We start from the raw sequence: 23,302 nt of genomic DNA, 5'->3' as shown, positions 1-23,302 counted from the left end.
AGTATAAAGTTGTGATTTTTATTTTTTTTAACAAATAGTTCAGATATTGAGATCAGGTGATATATAGGACAAAAATAAGTTTAAGGTTAAAGCAGCTGTATGGATAGTTTTATGGCTATTACTTGAATTACTTTTTAAATTTAGCTCCAGTTAAAATGCGTAACCAGTGAAACTTTCCTCCCAGTTTAATACTTCATTGTTTATTCTTCAGATACACAAATCAATTTATTTTTTAGACTTGTTTTTTCATTTTGTAGGGTATGATGCTACATACTTTCTGTTCTCCCTTTTGCTGACTTGAATTCTTGCAATCCTACTTCGTAAAAAACTGTATAAATTGATTTGGAATATGTCTGCTGTGTTCTTTTCTGCTGACTTAGTTCTGTTAGTTCTTTGAAACACTCATAATACTATTTTTAATATTTTAATGATAGTAGATATTGTACTTATAAAAGCACAATTATAAAAGTAAAATTAATTATTGTAGACATTAGTCTTGTTATTTTTGTGTTTAACAAAGTTGATGATACAGTAATGTCATTATATCACTGTGTTTTCATAATCTAACGGACCATGAAGTTTAAACGGATTGCATTGTAAGTGGTCAAAATTCCCAATATTTCATTCTTTTCAATTTAGCTATGTACGTGTATATTTTTTACAGATCATTCATCTTGCATAGTTAGCTGAAGGTGTTCTCTTTTTTTCTTTCATAAAATTAAGTTAAAGTTGGCTTGAGTCTTTTTTAATCGCCTCTTTCTCCTCAATTTATTAATAATCTTTAATTCATTTTCTAATGCATTTATTCAAAGATCTGGTATATATTTTCCTTCCTTTTTTATAACTTATTGACTAGCTTTCCAGGAAATTGCGATGGTGTGTCTCTCTTTCCACTGTACTTTGTAAGAGGGAATCAGCTGTTTGTGAAGTTGTGATGGGATTTTGTTCTTTGTCCCATTGTGACTCCACAACACAAATGTTGGCGACTTTGGTACAATAATATGATAGACTTATTGTAGGGAGTGAGGGGTAAGAGGTGTTCCCTCTTTACAGAATACATTGCAAAAATAATGGACAGTGGCCTGGAGCAGGACATGGACACGCTCATAGGTCTCCTAATAGGAAAAAATTTTACGGGAACTATCTTTCAAATATACAGAAATAATTAGAAATGAAGCAATTTTGATGGACTATAACATAATAAAGTAAAATGATTAATGTGTTTCCTGCTTGATTTCTAACGCTTCTGGAAATAGCAAGACGGTTTTATGTACCTATCAGAAGACTTAATCCTGTAATAATAAAAGGCCTTTTCTAATTTGCACAGATGCAGAGGATCCTTACTTAAATTTTCATATCCTTCATCTGGAAAGTCGGGGTTTTGGGAAGTGCTCCTTCCCACAATATGTTGGGTTTTTTTGCACTTGCACCTTATTTGATGCATTGATGACTTCATTGATGATAGAAGGAAGAAGCACTTTCCTTATGTCTGCCTTTGTTCCTGCCTAGAGAACAGTTTTTAAATGAAAAGCACTGATGCTTTGCTCTCAACAAGTTCCCTCCCAAATAGATGTAAGGCTTGTGAAGAACAGATTATTTTTAAGGCTCCCATTGGTACATTATAGCATCAGGAATGCTACTGTGATCCTAAATAGGGCATTGTTGTTTTTTCCAGTGAAAAGATTGATGCTGAAAACAATGAATTTTAACAGTGTATTGAGAAATGCATACAGCCTTTGTCAAATTGAGCATTTCCATACCTTTGCAGGGAGATGAGGGTAGTATGTAACTATGTCCAAGAACACACTGTCCCATAGGAGTTGGCAGGTGTCCTGTTAGAATGCATTTGGCATAAGGTTAGTACATGACTGGAAACTCCTGCAAAAAAAACCCAAACCAAAACAAAACCCCAGTGTATAGAATGCAGTAATGTCTAGTTGTTTTCCATGCATTGAGTGTTATGAAAACTAATAGCAGCTGTACCAAATTAGTTACCCTATTTCTTATGTTCTAAGATTGTGAAGACTTCAGTTTTTAAAATACTTGAGGCATGACTCATAAAAAGTAACTTCTAAAATATTTTTTTTTTATGTTGATCAGGTTTAATACATAAAGTTTTTAAAAAGTGGAATACTTCTACTTGATATTTTCATGAAGTTTTTTGCACTTGTCAAAACTTGGATTCAATATTAAGGCAAAGATAAATACAGAAGCACAGTAATCTGAAATATTTGCAGGCATTTTCTTGCCTTAAAAGTTATTTTACTTGGAAAGAGTGATAAATATTTAGTTTTTTCTACTTGTGTGTATATTTAGAGGCCTGTCTAAAAACATATACAACTTTTTTTGTCTCTAGTTTTAATTCAGTGAAGGTTGAAATATGTGATTTGGAATATACTTCCAGACTACATAAGACTATGTTGTTCCTCCAGGTGTGGAAGAACATCTGTGTTATCCTGAAGTCTTTAATTATGTGATCACTTACTGGTTTTTTCCCCTCCCTGGAATCCTTGCTTTACCTGTTACATAGAGCATAGTATATGCACTTAATGAACAGTTGTTAGGTCTTTTTGTTTTCTCCTCATTAGATATGTGTCCTAATGTTCACTATTAAACCTTGCTTTGAAGTCAGAAATCTGAATTTTTTTCCTGGGTTTTTGCTTTTATATAATGAGAGGGTGTCGGAAATTTTGTTCCTGTTTTATCACACCTGTGTGAGAAGAAAGGTGATGGTATCTGCACTTCATGGATGGAGAAACACAAATCCATCAGGCTTCTATAATGTGATTCTTCATGTAACTCAGGATACTGCCTACCATTTTAGGAGTTTAAAGTGCACCTCCCATAGTCTCCTTATGCATCTGTGAATGTTGAAGACTTTTGCAAATCAGTCCTATATAGACTGGGCATCCAGAAAAGATACCATAAAAGAGAGAGGTTGGTTCCTGGCTTCTCATAGAATTTTTGTGGTAGAGACAGAAATAAAAATGTTGTTCTGCACGGCAGTTATTCTTTTGGTTAAGTTAATTATGAGACTTTTCTTTCTACAGCTTCAGTCTTGTTTTCTACCTCTCTTCTGTCTGTGTAACAAATGATATAACGCTTCAGGTCTATCTTGTGCACTGAATGAGTCATGGCCTGTTGGGGATGATGGGAATAGCAACATGTAGTCGTGTTGTAACGCATATGCAATGTGAACTGAGCTGTTGGAACAGACCACACAGCTGTGTCCAAACTTTTCAGCATTTGATGTAGCAACTGTAATGTTCTCTTTATAGTGTGTTTCTTTACCATTTCATATTTCAATTAAGAGTATTAACTTAGAAGGCTCATAAGAAGAAAAGGATCTTCCTGCTCTGCTATGTCTGCCTCTTTGTATAACATGTGGTGGTTTTCTGGGTAGACTATTGCTGAAAAGGGGAGAATGTGATACTCAGCCGGTAGGTTTCATGTCCTCATTGCTAGCAAAAGTGTTGGGTTGAATTTTAGGCTCTGGAACAAGCCGTTACAGTTTTGGAATACATGGAGAAGAGGAAAGCAATAAAATAAAAATGTTCACTTAAACTGAAAATGAAAAAGACATTAATTTTTTTTGTAGCTAGAACATTTATGCTGTTCTCTATGGCTTGAATACAATCCTCACTGAAGTGAGGATAAAAATGATATTTAAATCTTGGAGGCGTTTTTTTCCCCTTCGCTTTTAAGCAAAACCGTAATTCTGATTTGATTTCTTACATTTAAAGCATTACTGTCTTTATGATAAAGCTAATTTTTCAGTGGAAAAGACAAGTAGAGTCTACTACTGTGAACACATTCCTGCAGTATATTGCAGAATGGGATGCAAGATCTCTCTGGCCAGTGCCAACTAGGCTGATATGAGCAGGCAGTGCTTACCAGCTTTGGTTCGAGAGAAAGCTTGTGAACCTTGTATAAGCCTGTGCTTCATCTGCCTAGTTGTCATTTTGTCAGAGGTCACCTATAAAGTGAAGGTGGAGTGTAGAGGTGTGCTAGAGAATTATGACTTACTAGCAAAACTTAGATGGTTTCATTTATAATTGTAATTCAGTTGCTTGTTAGAGCAATAGTGTGCCATTGTATTTGACGTTTTCTACTTTTCCTTTAATCCCAATGTGATGTCTGTCAGGGTACTTGTTTTTCTTTCATAACAACATTGACCTTTATTGAACATTGTATTACTAAGTATAATTAGAAATCTGTTTGTTGGGGAGATTTGCTTTTTTAAAACTAACATAAAAAATGTAAAAACATAATCTTAGCATGTGTTGAAGTGCATTCTGGTGTTAACATTAAGAGGATATAGTTGGCTTGGAAATCTGCACATTGTCCCAGCGTTCAGCATAATTGATGTATGTTGTGTCCGTTGCATTATTTTCTTGTGTAAAAGTTGTTCTTTCAAAAATGGCTTGTTTGCTCTTCTTAAGGCCTTGCCTCTGCTTCAGTAATGAGTGCTACAGCCTGACATTGCTTAGGAGTTTGATCTTTTCTGTGTAACCTGAACTGCTTGTTTCTCTTGCAGCCTCTGGATATCCCTGATGGTCGAAGGGCCCCATTACCTGCTCACTATCGTAGTAGTAGTACACGAAGCATTGACACTCAGACTCCGTCTGTGCAGGAGCGCAGCAGCAGCTGCAGCAGTCATTCACCATGTGTCTCTCCCTTTTGCCCTCCTGAATCTCAGGATGGGAGTCCTTGCTCAACAGAAGATTTACTCTATGACCGTGATAAAGGTGAGAGTAGAATGGCCCACCTTTACCTATGGGAGGCATGTGATGTCCTGCTTTTACAACTACCTTCATTTTACTCATTACATCAGTTTTTGTTTGGTTTGATGATTGTGGAGGGATTGAGGATTTATCTTAAAATTGGTTTTGTTTGTTTACATATCTTTTTCCCTCTTGTTTGTGAAACTTCACAAACATCTTCCATAAATACGTCAGAGGAGCACAGCAAACAGTCTTAACATATTTATGAAGATTCTAATGTGAAGAATTCAGACTGTAACATGTTTATGTTTAAAAAAGGTTTCAAGAAGCTTTGTGGTAGACTATGTTCATCATGGGTGAGTTACTTGCTAATCAAAATGGTGAAGTTTTGGACTGCTTTTACAAGTACTCTGCTTCTGAACTTTTACATTCCACTTGAAGCTATTTGGTGAGGAGCTCAGATACGAGTTTGAACAATCTGATGGAGAGTAATTACTTGTCTGTGTATGTTGCATAACAATCCAAAATTTCAGAATAACTTATGTGTTTATATGTCAATATCCTGCATATTTTTTTTTTTCAAAGTCTCTAAAATGTTGTTTGGTTTTGTAGGGGGAGTAAATCATAGTTTCAGTAATTAAGAGTTACTGACAGAGCATGTAGTATGAAAACATAGGCACTAGTGCAAAAAGACTGATTTTTTTTTTTTTTTTTTTTGACAATTTATTACTAATGAAATTATCCTTGGGCTTCTGGTCAGCTAGCTGGAAACATGGACTTTAGTTTGGAGGTATGCAGGGTTTGGGTAAAACATGCAAGCTAAGAGTAGTAAGTTTCACAGAGGAAATTAAAACTTTTAAGATTTAGTGTAGATTTAGTAATGAGCTAAAGACAGTAGTAGTTTGAGGTTAAAAGGTTAAGCTTTTGCTGTAAATATTCACTGTTTAATAATTCTTAAAGTAATTTGGGAGCAAGGTTGGGGAAGGCAGTGAGAGAAACACTATCTTTTCTTGGCTTCTTGAAAGTATTGCTTCCCCATCTTGGATTTAAAAGGAAGTAGTAGAAAAACACCTGCCCAAATCCTGAATTGAGGGTGGGTATAAGTTAACCACATCAGAGTAAAAGTCTCAGCTCAAGATGCTAGTTGGCCATGCTCCAAAAATGAGAGGTATTAGCTCCCCCAGTCCCACTTCTCTTTCTTATAGTATGCATGTGAGTTGTAATGTGTTGTCAAGACTGAATCACTATAGAAACATCCACTAAAGTATTAGCACACAAAAGAATGTATTGACAGGTAAATTTGTTCGTATCTGTCCTGATAACAAATATAAGTTCAAAATGAGGAAATGAAAAGAATAATTCCTTTTGCAGTTAGTACTCAAGTTATCAGAGTATTTGGAATTTTCAGTGGTATTTTATTGTCAGTAGGAAGTGAAGACAGTTTGAAATAGTGCATCTAACCTTCTTAATGCTTTGCAAGGGTTTTCATCTCCTGTCTTGGATTTTTGAACAGCTAACTGGAATAAAATTTATTGGTGAACTTTGCAATGAATAGATACTTACTTGTTTTGGTTTAAAGACTGGCTTTATGCTAGGTTTGCATCAAAAGTCTGATTTAGTAGTAGCATATAGGTGATAGTGACAAACAGCCAGCTTTGTAAAGTTAATATAATTGCATTTTTGAATTAGTTTAAGGTACTTAATACTGTGCTTATGAAAGATAAAAGCTTGAACTGTTCATCATAGCTTTGTTCTTTGAGGACAAGATAGAAAAATGTGTAGCATTTCCAAGAGAAAGTAATCTGTTCCGAGGTTGTAAAAGCATAGCCAGAAAGATGCCTTTTTCTCTCATATCGTTAAGATCCCACAGGCCAGTTGTTCTGAATAAGAGAATTATCTTCAAAGTAGTTAAATTACAGATAAATAAGGGATATAGGTAGAAATTATATAGGTAGAAATCATAAGGGAGTAGCAAGTTTTGAGGGACAGTTTATTAACATCTGTTGTGGATGTCAACTGCTTTATAAAACAAAACTTGTGAAGTTTTTTTCACCTTCATTGTAGAGGTTTTTGTGATGCTAGAATACAACTGTTGTGAATTTGCTGTGAGGCCTGTTAAGTTTTAAAAAATGCTTTGTATAATCAAATGTAGACAATTTAAACCCAAGATATTTTTCTGTTACATTTCTCAAGTTGAGGTTTTATTTTTCCTCTCTATGGGGATAACTTGGCTTTATCATTTAAAAAATACAATTATCAGCTCTATGAATCAGCTCTTGAGTGTGTGACTGAATAGGAAAGGAAGGTTAGTAGTTTTAGACACATGAACAGTGAGAGGAGCCAGAACTCTGTACAGACACAGCACTGCTTTACATTTCTAAAGCATCTTTTATTTCTTGAGCAAAGCTGTGCTTGCCTGAGGCCCTCACAGCTGCTCTTTGGACTGTATCAGCTGTTTGGTTTACATTTCTGCAAGGAGCTGCTAAATCTATTGAATTTTTCAAAAGAAATTGAAGGCTAAATTTCAGAAAAGGTCCAAAATACTGCTCCGAATGGAGCAGTGATACTAAATGGTATTGATTGGATCAGAGAGGGAAGGGTGGGAGAGAAGATATTCTAAGGGTACCTGGCTTTATGATTTTGTTTCAAGTATCAGCCTATTTATTGCAAGGCAAGCGACTGCCTTGCTGCATTAAAGCTACTGGTTTCACTAGATCTGTCTTATGATACTCTGGTCCAAGTGACTATAATTCAGAGTGCTACATGGCATACTTAGCAGCTGTGACAGAGGAAAGTTCAAAGGCATCCTAAGGTATAAGCAGATGAAATTAGGGGGGTGGTGCTGGTGGTGCAAAAATGGATAGTAAAACCTGTTAACTTGTTTTTCAGGGATTTTGATTTAGGTGCTTTTGTGTAGCATTGTGTATTCCCACTGTTGCTAGCAGGCTGTTACAAGCATCATGTTCCTGAAGATGAACTGAAGATACTTTTTAACTTCTGGGCATCTGATTCATAGTTTTTAAAATGAAAATTGTTCGTGAAGTCTTTGGATAGTCTTAAGAAACAAAGGTATTTTTGAACCTATGAAAACAAATCCCAAGACTCACTGGCAAAGTTTCCTTTGTTTTGTGACTCAAAAAATTGTTTTACAGATTCTTCTTTAGTTTGCCTCCTTTGTTGCTCTAATATATGCAAGCTAAAGTTTGTGGTATTAACTCATCTGGTTAAAATAGTGGGTTTAGTTGTTTAATTACAATCTTAAATATTTTCTAGGTAGCAGAATATATCCATCTTGAATAGTTATGTTTAGAAATTCTATGTGATAGGGCTCCATATTGTCTGCTATGTGGTTACGGTAACAAAACTCACTTCAAAGGTTACATCTGTTAATCTTCAATCATTGTCATCTTAATGAAATGTTATTAGTTGGCTGAAATCTGCCAGTGGAGCACACCCTACTGGTGGAAGTGTGGAAGATGCAGACGTGGTCTCTGACATGAAGGCTCATGCACTGCAGCCTCTGAGACAGTAAAAAAAAAAAAAAAAAGTGTAAATAGCACAGTTTGAGAATACACATTTGTAGTGCATTAAGGCTTAATAATGTGACAGTTCAGCATTTAAAAGTTTACAGGATACACAAGTGGAAACTGGCTTAAACTGTAAATTCCACCTCTTACCACTTTAACTCATGACCTCTTTTCCCAGTACCCTTTCATTCTTTCACTGCTGCTGGACATGTAGAACCAACACCAAGGTTGTACATGTGAACCTTGTAATAACCACATATATTTTTCAAATAGTAGTGCGGTATGTGTTTGTTCAAAATAAAAAGCTAACAACTTAGTAAGCTTTAAAAGCAGGGAGGGTAAAGAGGGAAACTGAATGGTTAAATTATACAGGGTTTTTTTTGGTTTGTTTTTTTTTTACTTGTTTAACAGCTGTCTTATATAGAAAGTTTCAGCCAGACAGGGCTAAATAAACCGAAAACTTGATTGAAAGCTGAACTGGCTAGACAAGGCTCTAAGTCTTCCAAGAACTGACTTAACTTTAAATTTCTATTCGATTCTTCCCTTGGATGTACTTCCACAGTTTTCCACTATTTGGTGGAATGAACAGTAGCACATTTTGTGTCTCAAATTTTTTAAATAGAAACTTGGATCTTCAAATTTACATATTAGAAGGAGGAAACAAACTGTCTGGGTTCTGTTAATGATTTCTGTGTTTGGAATGAGCTGTGTGGGCCAACACTGGAAAGATGCCAACAGGACCATCATGCTCCCAGCTTGGCAAATATCTGTATTGTCTCAAAGCTTTTTCTGCCTTCGTACAATTAACACCTAAAATTCTGTAAATAGAAGTTCTATGTTCACTCTATACAGCAGGGAAGAGCTGAATAATCAATACACTACTGAGGTTCACTTCAACTGTTTTTCTTCTCATATCTTTCATAGTAAATCTCCAAAGGGAAGTGTGACATTTGAGTTTATATGTGTCGTCTTGTAAGAGAAAGCAGAGATGTTTCAAAACCTCTAATGATTAGCCTTTGTATTTGTGTCATGGTTATACAAAAGTTTATGTAGTTACTGTTTGCAAGCTGTTAAAGACAACTTTGTATGCTTCAGTGAATCTAGATCATAGTGCTTGAAGCTCTGATTAGTTTTCCAGTGTCGTTCAAATGGTACATGTGAACAGCAGAATAAACAAAGCTATCTTGAGTTAAATATGGTAAAAGTGCCTCACATTGGTGGAAAGACTCAAAAGGAGCTAAAAGGAGCTAAAGCAAAGAGCAGTTACTTCTCTCCAGATAAGGTGCATTTGTAAGTTGGGGCATCCTCTTTAACTTTGCCATTTTATTTCCTTTTTTTTTTAAATTGTAAGCCTCAACAGAGAATAGGGAGCCACTAATACTAGCCTGAGATAGATGTTGCTCTTTGAAAAAGTATGAGCCACTGCAGAAAGCTAATTTTCTGTAATTATTTTTTTACCTACTTTATTTCCTTAATGCATTGAATATCATGTTGCCAAGATGAGTGTTTAAGGTGAACCCTTTCATAGTCTTAATTTTCCAAACTTTTGTGCTTCTGCCATTACCAGAGTTGAGCCTTCTGTCTTATATATAGTTTTCCAAGAAGTACGAAGAAAACTGCCTATTGCATTGTGTCCTTGATCTTCACACCTTTAGTTCTGTGTCTAGTAAAATATACACAGAGAGTTATGGAGAATGCCTATGTCAAATAGTTAGTAGTGATGAGTAAATTTATTTTGGAGACTAAAACAACTTCACAATTGTGAAGCAAATAAGGTAGGGCATTGTAATGATGAGGTGTCAGTACCTGTGTTACAAACATGCTTTGTTTCTTTGCAGCTTCTGAACTATTCATGAGACTAATGAGGTCAATATTCCGGTGAAGAATTATGTTTTAAAATAAGATACATGCTGTATACACACGTTTTCCATAACTGTGTTTATACAGTGAGAAGGCATATTATCATTACCCCTCATAATTCTTCTGCATGTATTATGCATGTATTATGCATACTACCTTGTTCATTTATGGTTTTTGAAATACATAATAAAAGAATGTATTTGTTTCCAGGATCACAGCTCTGCTTTGTTGCAATTGCAGTGTTCTGGATAAAAATATCCTCCTGTTATGTGTTGTTATATGATAGATTACTGCTGCACTGAAGCTTTTATTCAGAAGAAATGTGCTATACAAGGGTTGCTATACAAGAAATAGCCTGCAATAAAGGAAGCATTGTGGTAGAAGCAAACCGGCATATAGTGGCTAAATTGTGAAAAAAGGCATCTTGTTTGGAAATCAAATTTAATTAAAAAGCACTCTCAATCTCTAGTAATATAACTGCTTTAAATTTTCAGACAGTGGGAGTAGCTCACCGTTGCCCAAGTATGCCTCATCTCCCAAACCAAACAACAGCTACATGTTCAAACGAGAGCCCCCAGAGGGATGTGAGCGAGTGAAGGTCTTTGAGGAAATGTCGTAAGTAATGCCTTTTATATCAGCTGGTATCTGCAAAGCAGTAAACCTGTTTACTGAGCCTATTCAACTGCAGATGAATAAACTATTCCAGCTGATGAGTTTTTCAGGAGCAAACTATTCTTAGAGTTTGTACAGAAGAAGTTGAAGTGTTCATGTTGGTTTGAAGAGGAAATGGAGTCTTTTATGCTTGAACTCTTTTTGTGCATTTATAAAAGGCAACAAAAATCCAAGCAGAAAAGATAAGGTACATTTAATTTCCTAAACATTTATAAACCTCTTTCCATATACTTTTTTATTAACTTTTTAAATGTTCGTGGCTTAAAACAAAAACTCCCTTTGTCATAATTCTGTATCAGTTTCAAGCATAGGTTATGTTTTGATGTGTATAAAACATATAAAATGGAATGAAACACATGTAAACTGTTTGTAGACAGTAGTATGCTTATGGTCTAGACTTTGCTCAATATTTTCACTGAGCAAGAATTCAGAAATTAAACTCTTGGCCATCGTGTCTTCTTACCCTAGACCCAGCAGTATTTGAACACGTGCTGTTGAGGTTGCATGCTAGCACCTGTGGATGAAAGAATTAAGGAGGGGATGTTTCTTGCTCTAACAGCATTCACTGCCTGCTCGATGGTGAAGGAGTAATGCTGGGTTGTGGAGGAAACCTCCAGACAAATTACAGAATGTGGGAAAGGAGAGGTCTATTTCATGGAGGTTCTCAGAGGGGTTTGATATGACTAAATGTGTTGTTGCTACACTGTTTTCATTAAAGAAGAATTTGTGCCATTCTAAATTACTGTGGCATTTTTTCACGTGCATATGTATTGCAGATTTTTCTTGCTGGAAGTTGCATGTTTATCCAGTACTTACCAAGTCATTTTTGTGACAGTGCTGTTTTTAATGCTGTGGATCAGTTAGCTGACTACCAATATGGAAGATGTTTGCCCCTCTGTCCAATTAATCCCATTCCTTGTCATTCACATTTTAGCAATGTGTAGAACCACAAAGTTCATGACGTATAAAACATCTTGGTTGGCCAGGTATATAATGTTTTTTCTTGTTGTAGGTCTCGTCAGCCTGTCTCAGCGCCTCTCTTTTCATGTCCTGACAAAAACAAGGTTAATTTCATCCCAACCGGATCAGCTTTCTGTCCTGTAAAACTTCTGGGCCCCCTTCTTCCCGCTTCAGATCTGACGCTGAAGAACTCTCCAAACTCTGGTCAAAGCACAGCTTTGAGCACCCTGACTGTTGAGCAGCTTTCGTCTCGGGTCTCTTTCTCATCTCTGTCAGATGACACCAGCACAATGGACTCTACGGAGGTCCCAGTACAGCAGCCCTCTCAACAGCAGCAGCCGCTTTTGCAAGAAATTCAGACTGAAGACCATTCCTCTCCTCAGAGCTATGTGTTAATCTAGACCAAGGTGGAGCAGGCCTCTGCCCTGAAACAAGGATTGAGGATATAATAGTTCAGATACATCTGCATGAGGTGGCAACCTTTCAGAACAACACGGAATACTTAGCAGCATTCAAAAAAATATCTCATCGCTGTTCTTGGCAGGGACAGAATTCATTCAGCATTTTTCGTGAGAAAGCAGTAATGCCTGCAGAATCCATATATCATTAAGCGTTTTAAGTGGAGACTATGCATTTCATAGTATGTTTGACCAGATTAGTACTGTGTCCTGTGTTCTGTTTCAAATTCTACAGTATAAATAAGCTCTATATATATATAAAAAAAAAAGTTGCCTGTCTGAATAGAAAATGTCTTGCTGTGTTGTGTCCTATGGAAAATACTGTACTTCAGGATTATGTTTACAATTGATCCAGGTGTTTATGTTTCTAACTTCTGTAATACACACAATGCAAAAAAAAAAAAAAAAAAAAAAAAAAAAGTTGCACAGTGCCCACCCTAAGGCCTAGCTTCAGGTACTTCTCTCGAAGTGTAAACTCAGGTAACTTGGAATGTATATCATATTGGAATATAAAATATTTTACAGCTACAAAGCTAAAGAGGGAACATCACTCTTTTGCCTTTCCTTATTTTATGCATTAATATTTCCTCATTACATTCCACTTTCTTGGAATAAGTGCATTCAGATCCAGGTGAATGATGACCCTGGACATGGGTGAACATGAGGAGAACCAGCAAATCTGTGATGTATATCACTTTGTCATGTGCTTACAAGTAAAACAACTGTTGCATTTACTGTCATTTCAATCTATGTAAAAATGTGGCATTTAAAGGTTTCAGGTGTTGCTCAGTTAATGACTGTTAAACTGTTGCAAATAAAGTGTTCAGTACTAGGCTGTACATGAGAAACATTCCACGTTGTGTGTGAGAGGATTTTGAAAGACAAGAATGTTTTTGTTCACGGACAGAAATTCTTTCAGGTTTCACAGGGGGGTGATGGGGATTTCCTCTCATGTTTTTGTTGGCAGTTAAGGATGTGAAATGCTACTGTTACCGTCTAAAAGTCAAATTAATGTTTAGTTTCTCTTTTGGAAATGTTCATTCATTTGCTGGTTGGAAATAGGTTTTCAGATTTTGTCAAGCAGTGTTAGATGAGCTGCATTTTATTTATGTAGTGAGTAATTGTGTTTGGATTAAAGTCCAAAAGTAGCAAGTGGGTGTTCTAAGAGGGGTGGGGAAAACAGTAGTTTTAAGTTCATGTTACTTAATCAAAACTTCTTCCATAACTTTCAGTTACTTAAGTTGTGTGTGTTAAAAGTGTGTTTTTCCCCCCTCCTTAAGTGTGAATAATAAAAAAAAAAAAAAATTCCTTGTAAAATAATCCTGGTTTTGCAGGCTGGACACTTTCTCAGAATAGTACATGGCAAGAATGGGTTAGTGGTGCTCTTCTGTTGTACTGGAACAAGAGGAGCACTGCTTTCAGAGATAATTTCCTGTGATACAAAGAGGACCCCAAAGGCAAAATAAACTTGATGTTCTTGCTCCATTGCTTTCAGCTCAGTGGAACTACATTTATGCTGTCTGCTCCTAAGAGAATAAGGTTCACCTTTTCCAGGAACTGAAGAGATTAGTAGCCTGCAGCTACTGAGCATTTAAACTTGCTCCATTATGTTTTTTTCCTCTTTTGAAGATGAGATTGGAGGGGGGTGAGTGAGCCACCAATAACTACTCACTAAATATGTGCTTTCTTTAGAGAGAAAAGATCGTTTTCTTTTTATTACTGAGTTTTTGTTAATACTATCTTACAAGGTGGAATTTGCAGCCTATAAAGCAGTTGCTGTTTTTTGACTCCCCTTGCAGAAAATAGGAGAGGAGAGAGGTCTGTCTCTAACCATTTTCATGTGAAAAACCTTGAAACACAACAGCCATCTTTAACCCTACTAATCTCAGGCCTAGGTGAAAACACTATATATTTTATAGACTGAAGATAAAGGGGAGAAAATACTTGTAAGTATCGATTCCTTTTAATATTTTTCTTTCTAGATTAACATTGTGCAGTATCATGACCTTTTTATGCTCTGGTTATGTCCAGGTAAGAAATCGTAGTCTGTTATTGGTGTTAGGTTACCAGGGGATATGATGAGTGGTTTTTAGATCAGTGATGAAGTCTGTACAATATTGGCAATGCCATTTTGTGTTCTTTTTATTTTTTCCACGAGAAACTAAATATTAATTAAATTGCACATTTGTTCTTAGCAGATTTGAAGGTTTTGAACCAAATGTGTTAAAGCTAATGCTTTGCCATGTAAATTTCCCAGCAGTTGTTTATCTCAATTGTATTCTACATCCAGCTGTAGAAATTTGTCAAATATTGTTTAAAGTTTTGTACATAGATGTACTGTTATTTCTAGCCACTGTGCTGAACAGTATTCAAGTTATCACACAATATTGCTTTACACAAGGAAATGTGTGGCTTTTGTTTTGTATTTTTTTCGTTATAGAAGTTCCTGTGTCTTATTTAAATAAAAACTATAGTTAAAAAAAAGTTGTGGGAACGACACACAAAAGCAGTGGTTCATTTATTTGTTTTGGAACTGTGTATGAAACACCACAGAATAAGATTAAAGTTTTAATATTGTTCCAAATTTACATCTAGAATAATGTCAACCATGTATCTTTGACTAGTGTGCTGTGTCTTCTAGAACAAGATAATCTCTTATCTATTGATTTTTTGCATAACACTGTTCTGAGATGGGGGCAAAAATCTAAAAATAGCTGAGTGCTTGAATGTGCTTAAAAATAGCATATTTTATTCATATAATGAGGTTTTTCTTCAGAGCATACAAAAAAAAAATCATTTAAGTGTTATTGGAAACTGTGTATCCACTGCTGTGTTTGTGGTATGGCTAATTTTGAGTTATCTGTTGAAAATTATGAAAGCCATTAGATGTTTCACTATGTGAAACTAAACTAAACCCCTGAAGGATGTGGTATAAATCTACTGACAGTCTTGGTTTCATGTTGTTTTGTATGAGTCAAATGATTGTCATTTGACTTGCAGAATAATTCTTTCCAGATGGGGGGTGAGGGGGAGGGAGGAAGAAAGAAGAATAATACTTAAATACATGTAAATCCTCCAAAGACAGTGTTTACTGAAGAGCACTATGGCAATAACCATCAAAAATGGTTTAATGCTTCTTATCAGTAAGTGGAAATGTAAGTTTCCCGCATCTGAAAGAGCACAAGGTTTCGATGTGACTATGTTAAAACATTAACTGAAAGTTAACTAAGTGCTGAAAGTCTGGAGCCTCGAAGGGTGTATAGTATCCCACCCTGCCATGAAAGTGCTTGCTGTCCTTCAGTCAGAAACAGTTTGGTTTCAGCCATTTCGTCACCAGCTTGTAGGGCATGCTCGGAAAAGCTTCGTGACCACCTTGTCCTCTAAAGGGATTTGGCTGCTGCAGTTTTGGGCTGTCCTTGGGTGGGAGGGCATTCTCAAGAATTACTTTGACAAAAGCATGTAGCTCGCCCTGAAAAGATGTGATGTAGCTTGTACCACGGGTTGCTTTTTCACCATCCCTGTGAACCTAGGCCTTGCCTGGTTAGTTACAGTTGTGGTAACGTGCCACTTGCACATAGGCCACACTTCAAAGTTGTGTGCTTGGTGTAATTCACTGTATTATGTCCTCCTTAAAGCCAAGACGAGCAGTCTGAAAAGTGCTGAGAGTAGAGAGCTAATAGAATAATTTTGTCTTGTTTCCCTGCTTTGTGACTAAAAGATCTTCCTTGATTTGAATGTTACATTTTCTAGTAATTCATGGCTCTGGAAGTGGAGTCTTCAGAGACTGGAGGACTGTGTAAGGGGAGCTCTTGGCTACATATGCTGGGGGTAGGGGGCAACAGATAGTGAGTGACCTGCTTTTTTTTAGAAAGTGGGGTGCTGTCAGGGAAATGATTTATGGCTTCCTGACAAATTGACTCTTGGGAAGGGCCAGATAGTGGCCCAAGGATAGAATCTCTATATCTTCACAGTATTTAAACGTCAGCCTGGAGTAATACAAAATAAACACAAGAAATTGCATGGATTAGCAATGTTGACTGATGTCACAGTTGCAAGCGAAGACCACCAAGGCTTAGCAAAGTAGCTCCTGGCCTTACTCTATGGTAATGTATTGATACCTTCAGCTGTTAATTGTGGTAAAATCCAGGCAGCCTGAAGATGGTAGATAACTTGTAGAAGTATTACTGTTGTAAACAGCCTGGCTTGCTTTGCAAAACATAGCCATGCAAACACAAATTCGAAGCTATACAACTGGGAGGAAATAACCATAGTTCCCCTAATGTGTTTGCAGAACTTAAAATCAAGGAAAAAGTGAGCAAAAGCTGGGAAAGTACATCTGTTACTGGGATGTACACATACAGCCATTCATAGTTGGTGCTTGGCTAAAGGAAGCTGTTTGATCGAAGACACTCATGCAGTGAAAATATGTGTATCTTGTCTCTGCATCAGTGTAATGGGTCCTGAAAAAATGCCTAGTTCAGGAGAGACTGTAAAAGGCTGGAGAAGGCTCAGAGAAGAGCTATAGGAATGAGTGAGGTACTGGAAAAAACATCAAGGTTTTGTAGGAGCTGAACATGTTTAACTTAGTGGTTGAGGAGTGACTTAATTCCAGGTAGTAAATACCCACATATGAAATACTTAGTAACTAGCTATGAGCTGCTTAAACTTAACAGACATGAAATACTAAAGCAGTAAGAAGATGAAGCTAGATGAATTCACACTAGAAACGTGGATTTATTTTAGCACTAAGTGTAATTGGGTACTGGGTGAACTTGTAAAGGTGATGTTTTTCAAGTACTGATATGTTTAAAAAGATGATTTTACAAAGGATTTGCTCATAGAAGATGTTTTTAATAAGCCTTACTAACTCATGATTATTTGGGGATTTTTACATTTCAGTTGATTTTAAAGAGGTAGGGCTTTTTAACTACTGTAAGCATTCTTGCCTCAATAAAAAAAAAAAAAAAAAGGTAGCATGCTTCAATACTTTTAACTATGGGATTAACACTTTTTTTTAAAACTGTCTGGAACAGCTCTTCGAAGATAATTCCTGGCTTCTGAAAACCTTTGGTTTGTGTCACACATTCATGAAGTCTCCAGTAAAGCAGAGGTGGTTGAGTAGCTTTATAGTTGTTTTGATTTCTGTCACCTGAATAGCACCATAATTTTGGAGACATGGCAAGAAACTGGAGAGTAGGTGGTGTTGTCTTGGAGTGCAACAGGTCACAGAATGTGTCACTCAAATGGGGCTGATAGGAAAACACTGATCGAGCAGGTAGTGTTTTCTCTGTAAAGACCACATTGGAAGTGAGTGAACATGCAAGTTAAACTGCTAAGTCAACTGACAAGAAGAAAAGATGACCCCAATTTTAAGAACAACTTGAAATTTTATCTCGGGCTGTAACAAGTTCTGATGTTAAATTGGCTGCCTTGAGCTGTAGCCTGGAAGCTCAGATGCAGAGGAGCTGGAAGCTTGGGAGAAGAGGAAGTTGTGTAATTTTTTTTTTTCCCCCTTGAATTAGAAATTGAGTATGTTAATGAAGCACGATCAGGCTAATAACTGTGCATGTAGACAAATTTGGGGGTGTGTGTGTGTGTGAATTTTTTTGCATGTGTATGTGCGTACTGAAATGTGAGGTTAAGCTTTACAGTGATTTGCACAGTTCTTGGTTGAGAACCAGAGTTTGCTAAGGGCAGTGTATGTTTAGTAATACCCATGGCAACCTATTTCTTGTACCCCTGTTTTACTTCTGCTTCTCCAAAGAAGCTGTAAGTAAATAGCATTATCTAAATCCAGACTGCTAGGCATAACAGTCATGTTAACTAATTCTGGGTGTCTAACTGCTTACTGCAAGAGGAGATGAGATCTGAGCGCTCTTGAGATTTTTGTGGAAGGAGGTTCTTTCTCCAAGGAGGAGAAAACTAAAAGGAACTAGACTCCCTGTTAAGATTTAGTGCCAAAAAGGCTGGGTGATACAATTACTCCTTTCTGATTTCTAGCTGGGTAAGATTTTCTAGTCCTGCCCTATTTCTGTGATGCAGACGTTTCTTAGGAAGTAACAGTCTCCCTTTCCATAAATTGGTGGTATCTTTGGGCTTGTTATGTAGGGAAGGAAAACTCATTCTTGTGAAAAGTTAAAAAAGTAACGGTGTTGCCTTTAGAAACTAAATGTTGTTTTTAGTAAATAAGGGAGAAAAAAAAAAAAAAAAAGCTTGACTCTGCTTTTTTAATTCCTTTGGATTCTAATTCATCGTACCTCCTAAGAATGCTAAAATGCATTCAACGTTTTGGTGTCAGATGCTGAAAAAAATAAAAAGTTTCAGGTGTAGCCTTACATCTCTGTGACAGTACAGAGATGGTACCATACTACAGGCTCTGACTGCATGGCTTTGTTTTGGATGAGGCATATGCATGTATATTAGGGATTGCCACCTCATTCAGGCGCTCTTGTTCATGAAGTGAAGTTGGGTACAATGGTGGATGTGTTTTCTTTTCTAGTGAAGAATGCCAAGGAGACAGTTTAGACACTTTCTGAATTCAGTACCTAAGAAACCATCTTCCCTCTAGGGAGGGCTTTCTGTTTTGACCCTCGTCTGGAGGGGAATACTAAACCCTTGGGAGTGGGGTGCCAGGGAAGAATGGTGGTAGTACGTCTTTCATTTCCTAAGTAATGGAAAAGCACAGGCAGCCTAGGCCCTGCCTGTACCCCATTTGGAGGGTAACCTTGTATGTGCGTATTTGTATGCAGAGGAATTTCTTTGGGTTAGGAAGACAGTGGATGCCTTAATACTCCAAAGAAGCATTAGCCTGGATAAGTGTTTTTTGTTCTCTGAATCAGGTCAGATATAGATTGCAATCTATCTCTGTGCTGGTGTCCTAACTGAAAGGCTGTTGAATGCAGCACTGTAGCATGATTTGGGTTTTTATCCAGTAAGTGACAAAAAGTACCTACTAGATTAGACGACAAGCTAGACACTCAGGAAAAAAAAAACCCACCTTGTTTGGGAATCCTATGAATACTTCAGTGTGGGGCATCCCAGCAGCCTGGGGTCTTTGGTACTTGTGTAGCTGTCCTGTGGTGCCTGTGGATATGCACTGAGGGAAACTAAATGTCTAAATATTTATGTGCCTTTAGGACTAGGGACTGTTGAATAGAATTTTAAGAGTATTCTGGATGTAGAAAGTCATTTTATGGGTATAACCTTTTTGATCAAAAATGTCATGATTGTCATAAATGTCATTTGGAGCAGGTTTCTCAGGAAGTATCGAGTTGAGTTTGGAGTATCTCCAGGAACAGAGACTCCGTGACCTTTCTGGGCAACCTGTTCCAGTGTTTGACCACACTCACAGTAAAAAAAGTAATTTGGTATGTTTAGATGGAATTTCCTGTATTTCAGTTTGTGCCCATTGTCTCTGGGCACCATTGGGAGAAGTCTGGCTCCATCTTTTTTTACACCAATCCACCTCCTCCCATTTCAGGTATAGATCTGCATGGATGATTCCCCCCTGAGCCTTCTACAGTGCTGAGTAGAGAGGAAGGAGCAGCTAATCCTTGACTTTGGAGCAGTTAATCCTTGAGAATCAACTGGGTGTCCTGGACTCCTTTCCAGGGTTGTATTCCATAGGGTTCTTCCAAGTAGGTCCCTAAAGGGGGAAAAGTCTGCTCTCCTAAAGTCAACAGTTGTGATCCTGCTTTTTTGCTTTTTTTTGTTTCCCCCTTCCTCTCAGGATACTACACTTCTGTCTTGTGGTAACTTCAGCCAAAGCTGTCCCCAACCTGGCTGGTTGTTCTTTGTAGCTATGAGATCTAGCTGAGCATCTCCCCTCACCAGCTCCTTGACTTGGCTGTCTCAGGCACTTTTCAGGGTACAACAGAAACCTCCTGGATTGCTTATCTTTTGCTGTGTTGTCCCTCCAGCAGTTCTCAGGATGGTTGAAGGCCCTCAGGGAACAGGTTCTGTGGATGTGAGGCTTCTTCCAGTTTTCGGAAGGCCTCATCTACTCCTTTGTGATCAGGTGGTCTTGTAGCACTCACCACAGTGTCAGCCATGCTGGTCTGCCCTCTAATCCTGACCCCTGAGCGCTCAGTTGGGTCACCCCTCATCCCCATGGGGGATCCACACCTTCCCACATAAAAGGCAGCTTCCCCTCCCACCATCCTGTCCAGTCCTATCTAAAGAGCCCGTATGCAGCCATGGCAATGCTCCAGTTGTGTAAGCTGTCCCACCACAACTCTGTTCCCAGTGAGATGGTAGCCTTGCAACTGCATGCAGGCTTCTAATTGCTCCTGTTTGTTCTCCAGGCTGTGTGTGTTAGCCTACAGCCTCTTCAGGGAGCCACCCTCATCTCCCAGAAGTGCTCGGAGAGCTCCCCGCAGTGCTGTTGTCTCAGTACTCTGCTTATTTGTTTATTTTTCATCTCTGAGGTGTATCTTGACAACATCATCGTATACCCTTTGTTTGCCAAACCTGGACCACCACTTATTCACTTGGCCAGACTGACCTCAGCAGTGTCTCTGTAACATCCCGGACCAGAGTGTCCAGCAAGTTGCAAACCTCCCTGGATGGTGGGTCAGGGCATTGCCCACTGCCGCCTAGGACCGCTGCACGGCCCAGGTGTGGCAGGTGCAGGGACTTCTTGGGACATGGCTCCTAGGTCACTGGCCCTGTTCTGCAGGTGCAGATCTGCAGGTGGAGCAGGAGCTGTCCTTCTGGTGTCAGAAAGTCACCATCTCCCAGCCTTCACTGTGGTGGAAGTCTCCATTTCCCAACCCAGTAAGTACAGGCTCTGCCTGCCCCTCCTGTGTAGGAGTCTCCTTTCTACCATCTGGTTACTGTGAGAGGTTTCTTCCTTCTTGTTGCAAACCAAGAGGATGTGACCTGGTCTCCTGCAGCCTTCAGGATTTCAGACAGGCACCATCATGGTGTTGTTTTGGGCTCCAGCAGTAAGCTGGGGACAGGAACCATCATGAGTCTGTGAGTCTCGGTAAGACTGGCCCCAAGCTGCTTGATGCTGTTGTGGTTCAGGTGTTGGGGTTTTTTTTCATATGCCCTGGTATCAGAAACCTAAGCACTTTGATAGAGATTTTATTGATGCTGATGGTGTGTATATTGGATTAAGTCTTCCCTGTGAAAAGGCACTTGCTTCACTTTGGCAGTCCTCCCTGTGGAAAGGAACTTAATTTTGTTTTGGTGATGCTATGCAACAGGAGGACTTATTTTGGGGCCTTAAAAACATTTTCCTGTGTCTTAAAACACTTTCCTTTTTTCACTGGGATAACAACCATCAAATAAAACAACATTACGTACCTCAACCTCAATTAAGCCCTCCATTAGATACTTCATGTGTTTATGGCGAATGGAGAGGGAACCCAAAGCACTTACAGACAAGCTGTACTGTTCATTTAAAAACCACCCTAGGACAGACAGTTCAACCTGCTCCTGCAAATCTCAAGTAGGAAAATGATCCCTTATGGATTTTTAGTGCTTTCCGATTGCATTTAATGTCTGCTAACAGGATGGGCTGTGAAAATGGGTGGGGGCAAGAGGGAGGCCTTGAAGCAGTGTCAGTACAGCCTTTCTTCCTGAATGCCTGTTTGCTTTTTAATCTTGTTTCCCTTTATACTTTGTTTTGGCAAGATTCCCATGGCTTAAACTGCGAGTGGCAAGATGGACCTGCACGCTCTGAGGTCTAGCCAGCCTTTGAAGCATGGCAATAATAACTAATGAACATGGCAAAGGCTTGTGAAACCAAGAGCTCTCCTGCCTCCAAGGAGATCCAGATCGCTTTCCTTAAAAATGAAAGCAAAAGCTGCAAAGTGCTCAGTGTGGGAGGGGGAGGAAGGGTTAAGGGTTGACTAAAGGAAGATTTTGTTCAATTAAGACTTTCTGTAATTATTCCCCAACATGAAGAGCAGTAACAGGTGTGTATGTCTTGCAGGTAAGCTTGGTTGTGGTTTGGTGACAAGTAGAGGTGACCACAGGCCCTGCGCAAGGGCTCTGGTAGTGCTGTTGCTGCTGTTGATACCTCTCCCCACTGTGCAGGCTTGCATGTCTGTGTGACCATTGTGGCTTCAAATATATTTTTTTTCTTTCCTTGATTTTTTTTTTTTTTTTTGGCTAAGTTTTCAGCTAGATCCATGCCATTACAGGCTCTTCATTCAGTTGGAAAAGCCTGCTAGGATGTGGTGGGGTGGTGGCCCACATTTAGATGGGTTTGGGATGCTGGTGGACATGAGCTCTGGGCAAGCTTCTGTGACTTAAAAGCAAGGACTGGCATTTTGGGGAGAAAGCCTTGAATTGCTCATGTGCCTTTTTGGCTCCTTTACAGCCCTGATCGCTGTCACCAAATCCAGGGTCAGATCAGCCCAAGACCCAGGTGAACCATAGATCAGAAAAATCCCTCAGGGCTTGTCTCATTCTTCAGAATCTCTGTTGTCCTCTAAAAATCAAATCAAACTATGACCTGCCCCACCACTGTGAGAGTGGCTCTCTGTTGTCAGACTTTGGTGTCTGAAGCTCTGGTGCTCAAGTTCAAAGCAGAGATGATCATGGGAGACCACACAGACTGCCTAAACAGTCCAGGAAAACATGCAGCTGTAACAGCAAAGCATTTACTTCAGTTGCCCATGATTTTAATTTCTGTATTTTATGTGTCAAGGGTTTATTTCTGATGATTGCACTTGGAATAATAGTAGGGGTTTGGCTTTTTCCTTGTTGGATCCTGCTCCTGTTACATTCAGTATGCTTGTTTCCTGCAGCCAGCTGTTATCCACCCACCTAGATGGAGACAAGGTGGATGATTTAATTGTGTAGCACTTTTAAATTATTTTTTTTCCTCTCTCAGTCTGTTGATGAAGCAAGCATATGGCTTCCAGCACCTGTCCTGGGGCCTTTCCTACTGCCATAATAGCTGTGGAAGTCCAAAATAAAAGAAACTAGGGCTAGATGAAAGACTTCTGTTTAAAGAGAACACTGGCTGTAACTTTGTTAACAGCTTAGGAAGGTCTGCAGTCACTTCTAAAATCCCTTATCTACTTTTTTCTCCTTTTTTTTTCTTTTTTTTTTTTTTTTTTTTTTTTAAAAAAAAAAAAAAAAAAAA

The 23,302-nt window shown here is 38.3% G+C and overlaps 1 protein-coding gene across 1 annotated transcript in view; it reads left to right on the top strand.

Annotated features, from left to right (window-relative positions):
- Positions 1 to 12,637, top strand: part of GLCCI1 (glucocorticoid induced 1) — a 35,222-nt gene extending 22,585 nt beyond the window's left edge. The window contains exons 5-7 of the mRNA XM_026842141.1: positions 4,538 to 4,748; positions 10,606 to 10,726; positions 11,796 to 12,637. Of these exons, the coding sequence (XP_026697942.1) occupies positions 4,538 to 4,748; positions 10,606 to 10,726; positions 11,796 to 12,144 (681 nt within the window). The 3' untranslated portion in view covers positions 12,145 to 12,637. The remainder of the gene's footprint in view (positions 1 to 4,537; positions 4,749 to 10,605; positions 10,727 to 11,795) is intronic.
- Positions 12,638 to 23,302: the final 10,665 nt, after the last annotated feature.

Source organism: Athene cunicularia, assembly GCF_003259725.1.
Source record: "Athene cunicularia isolate RWA chromosome 2 unlocalized genomic scaffold, athCun1 chr2_part1, whole genome shotgun sequence".
In the NCBI taxonomy this organism is placed as follows: Eukaryota; Metazoa; Chordata; class Aves; order Strigiformes; family Strigidae; genus Athene; species Athene cunicularia.
This window is presented reverse-complemented; position numbering and strand designations above follow the sequence as displayed.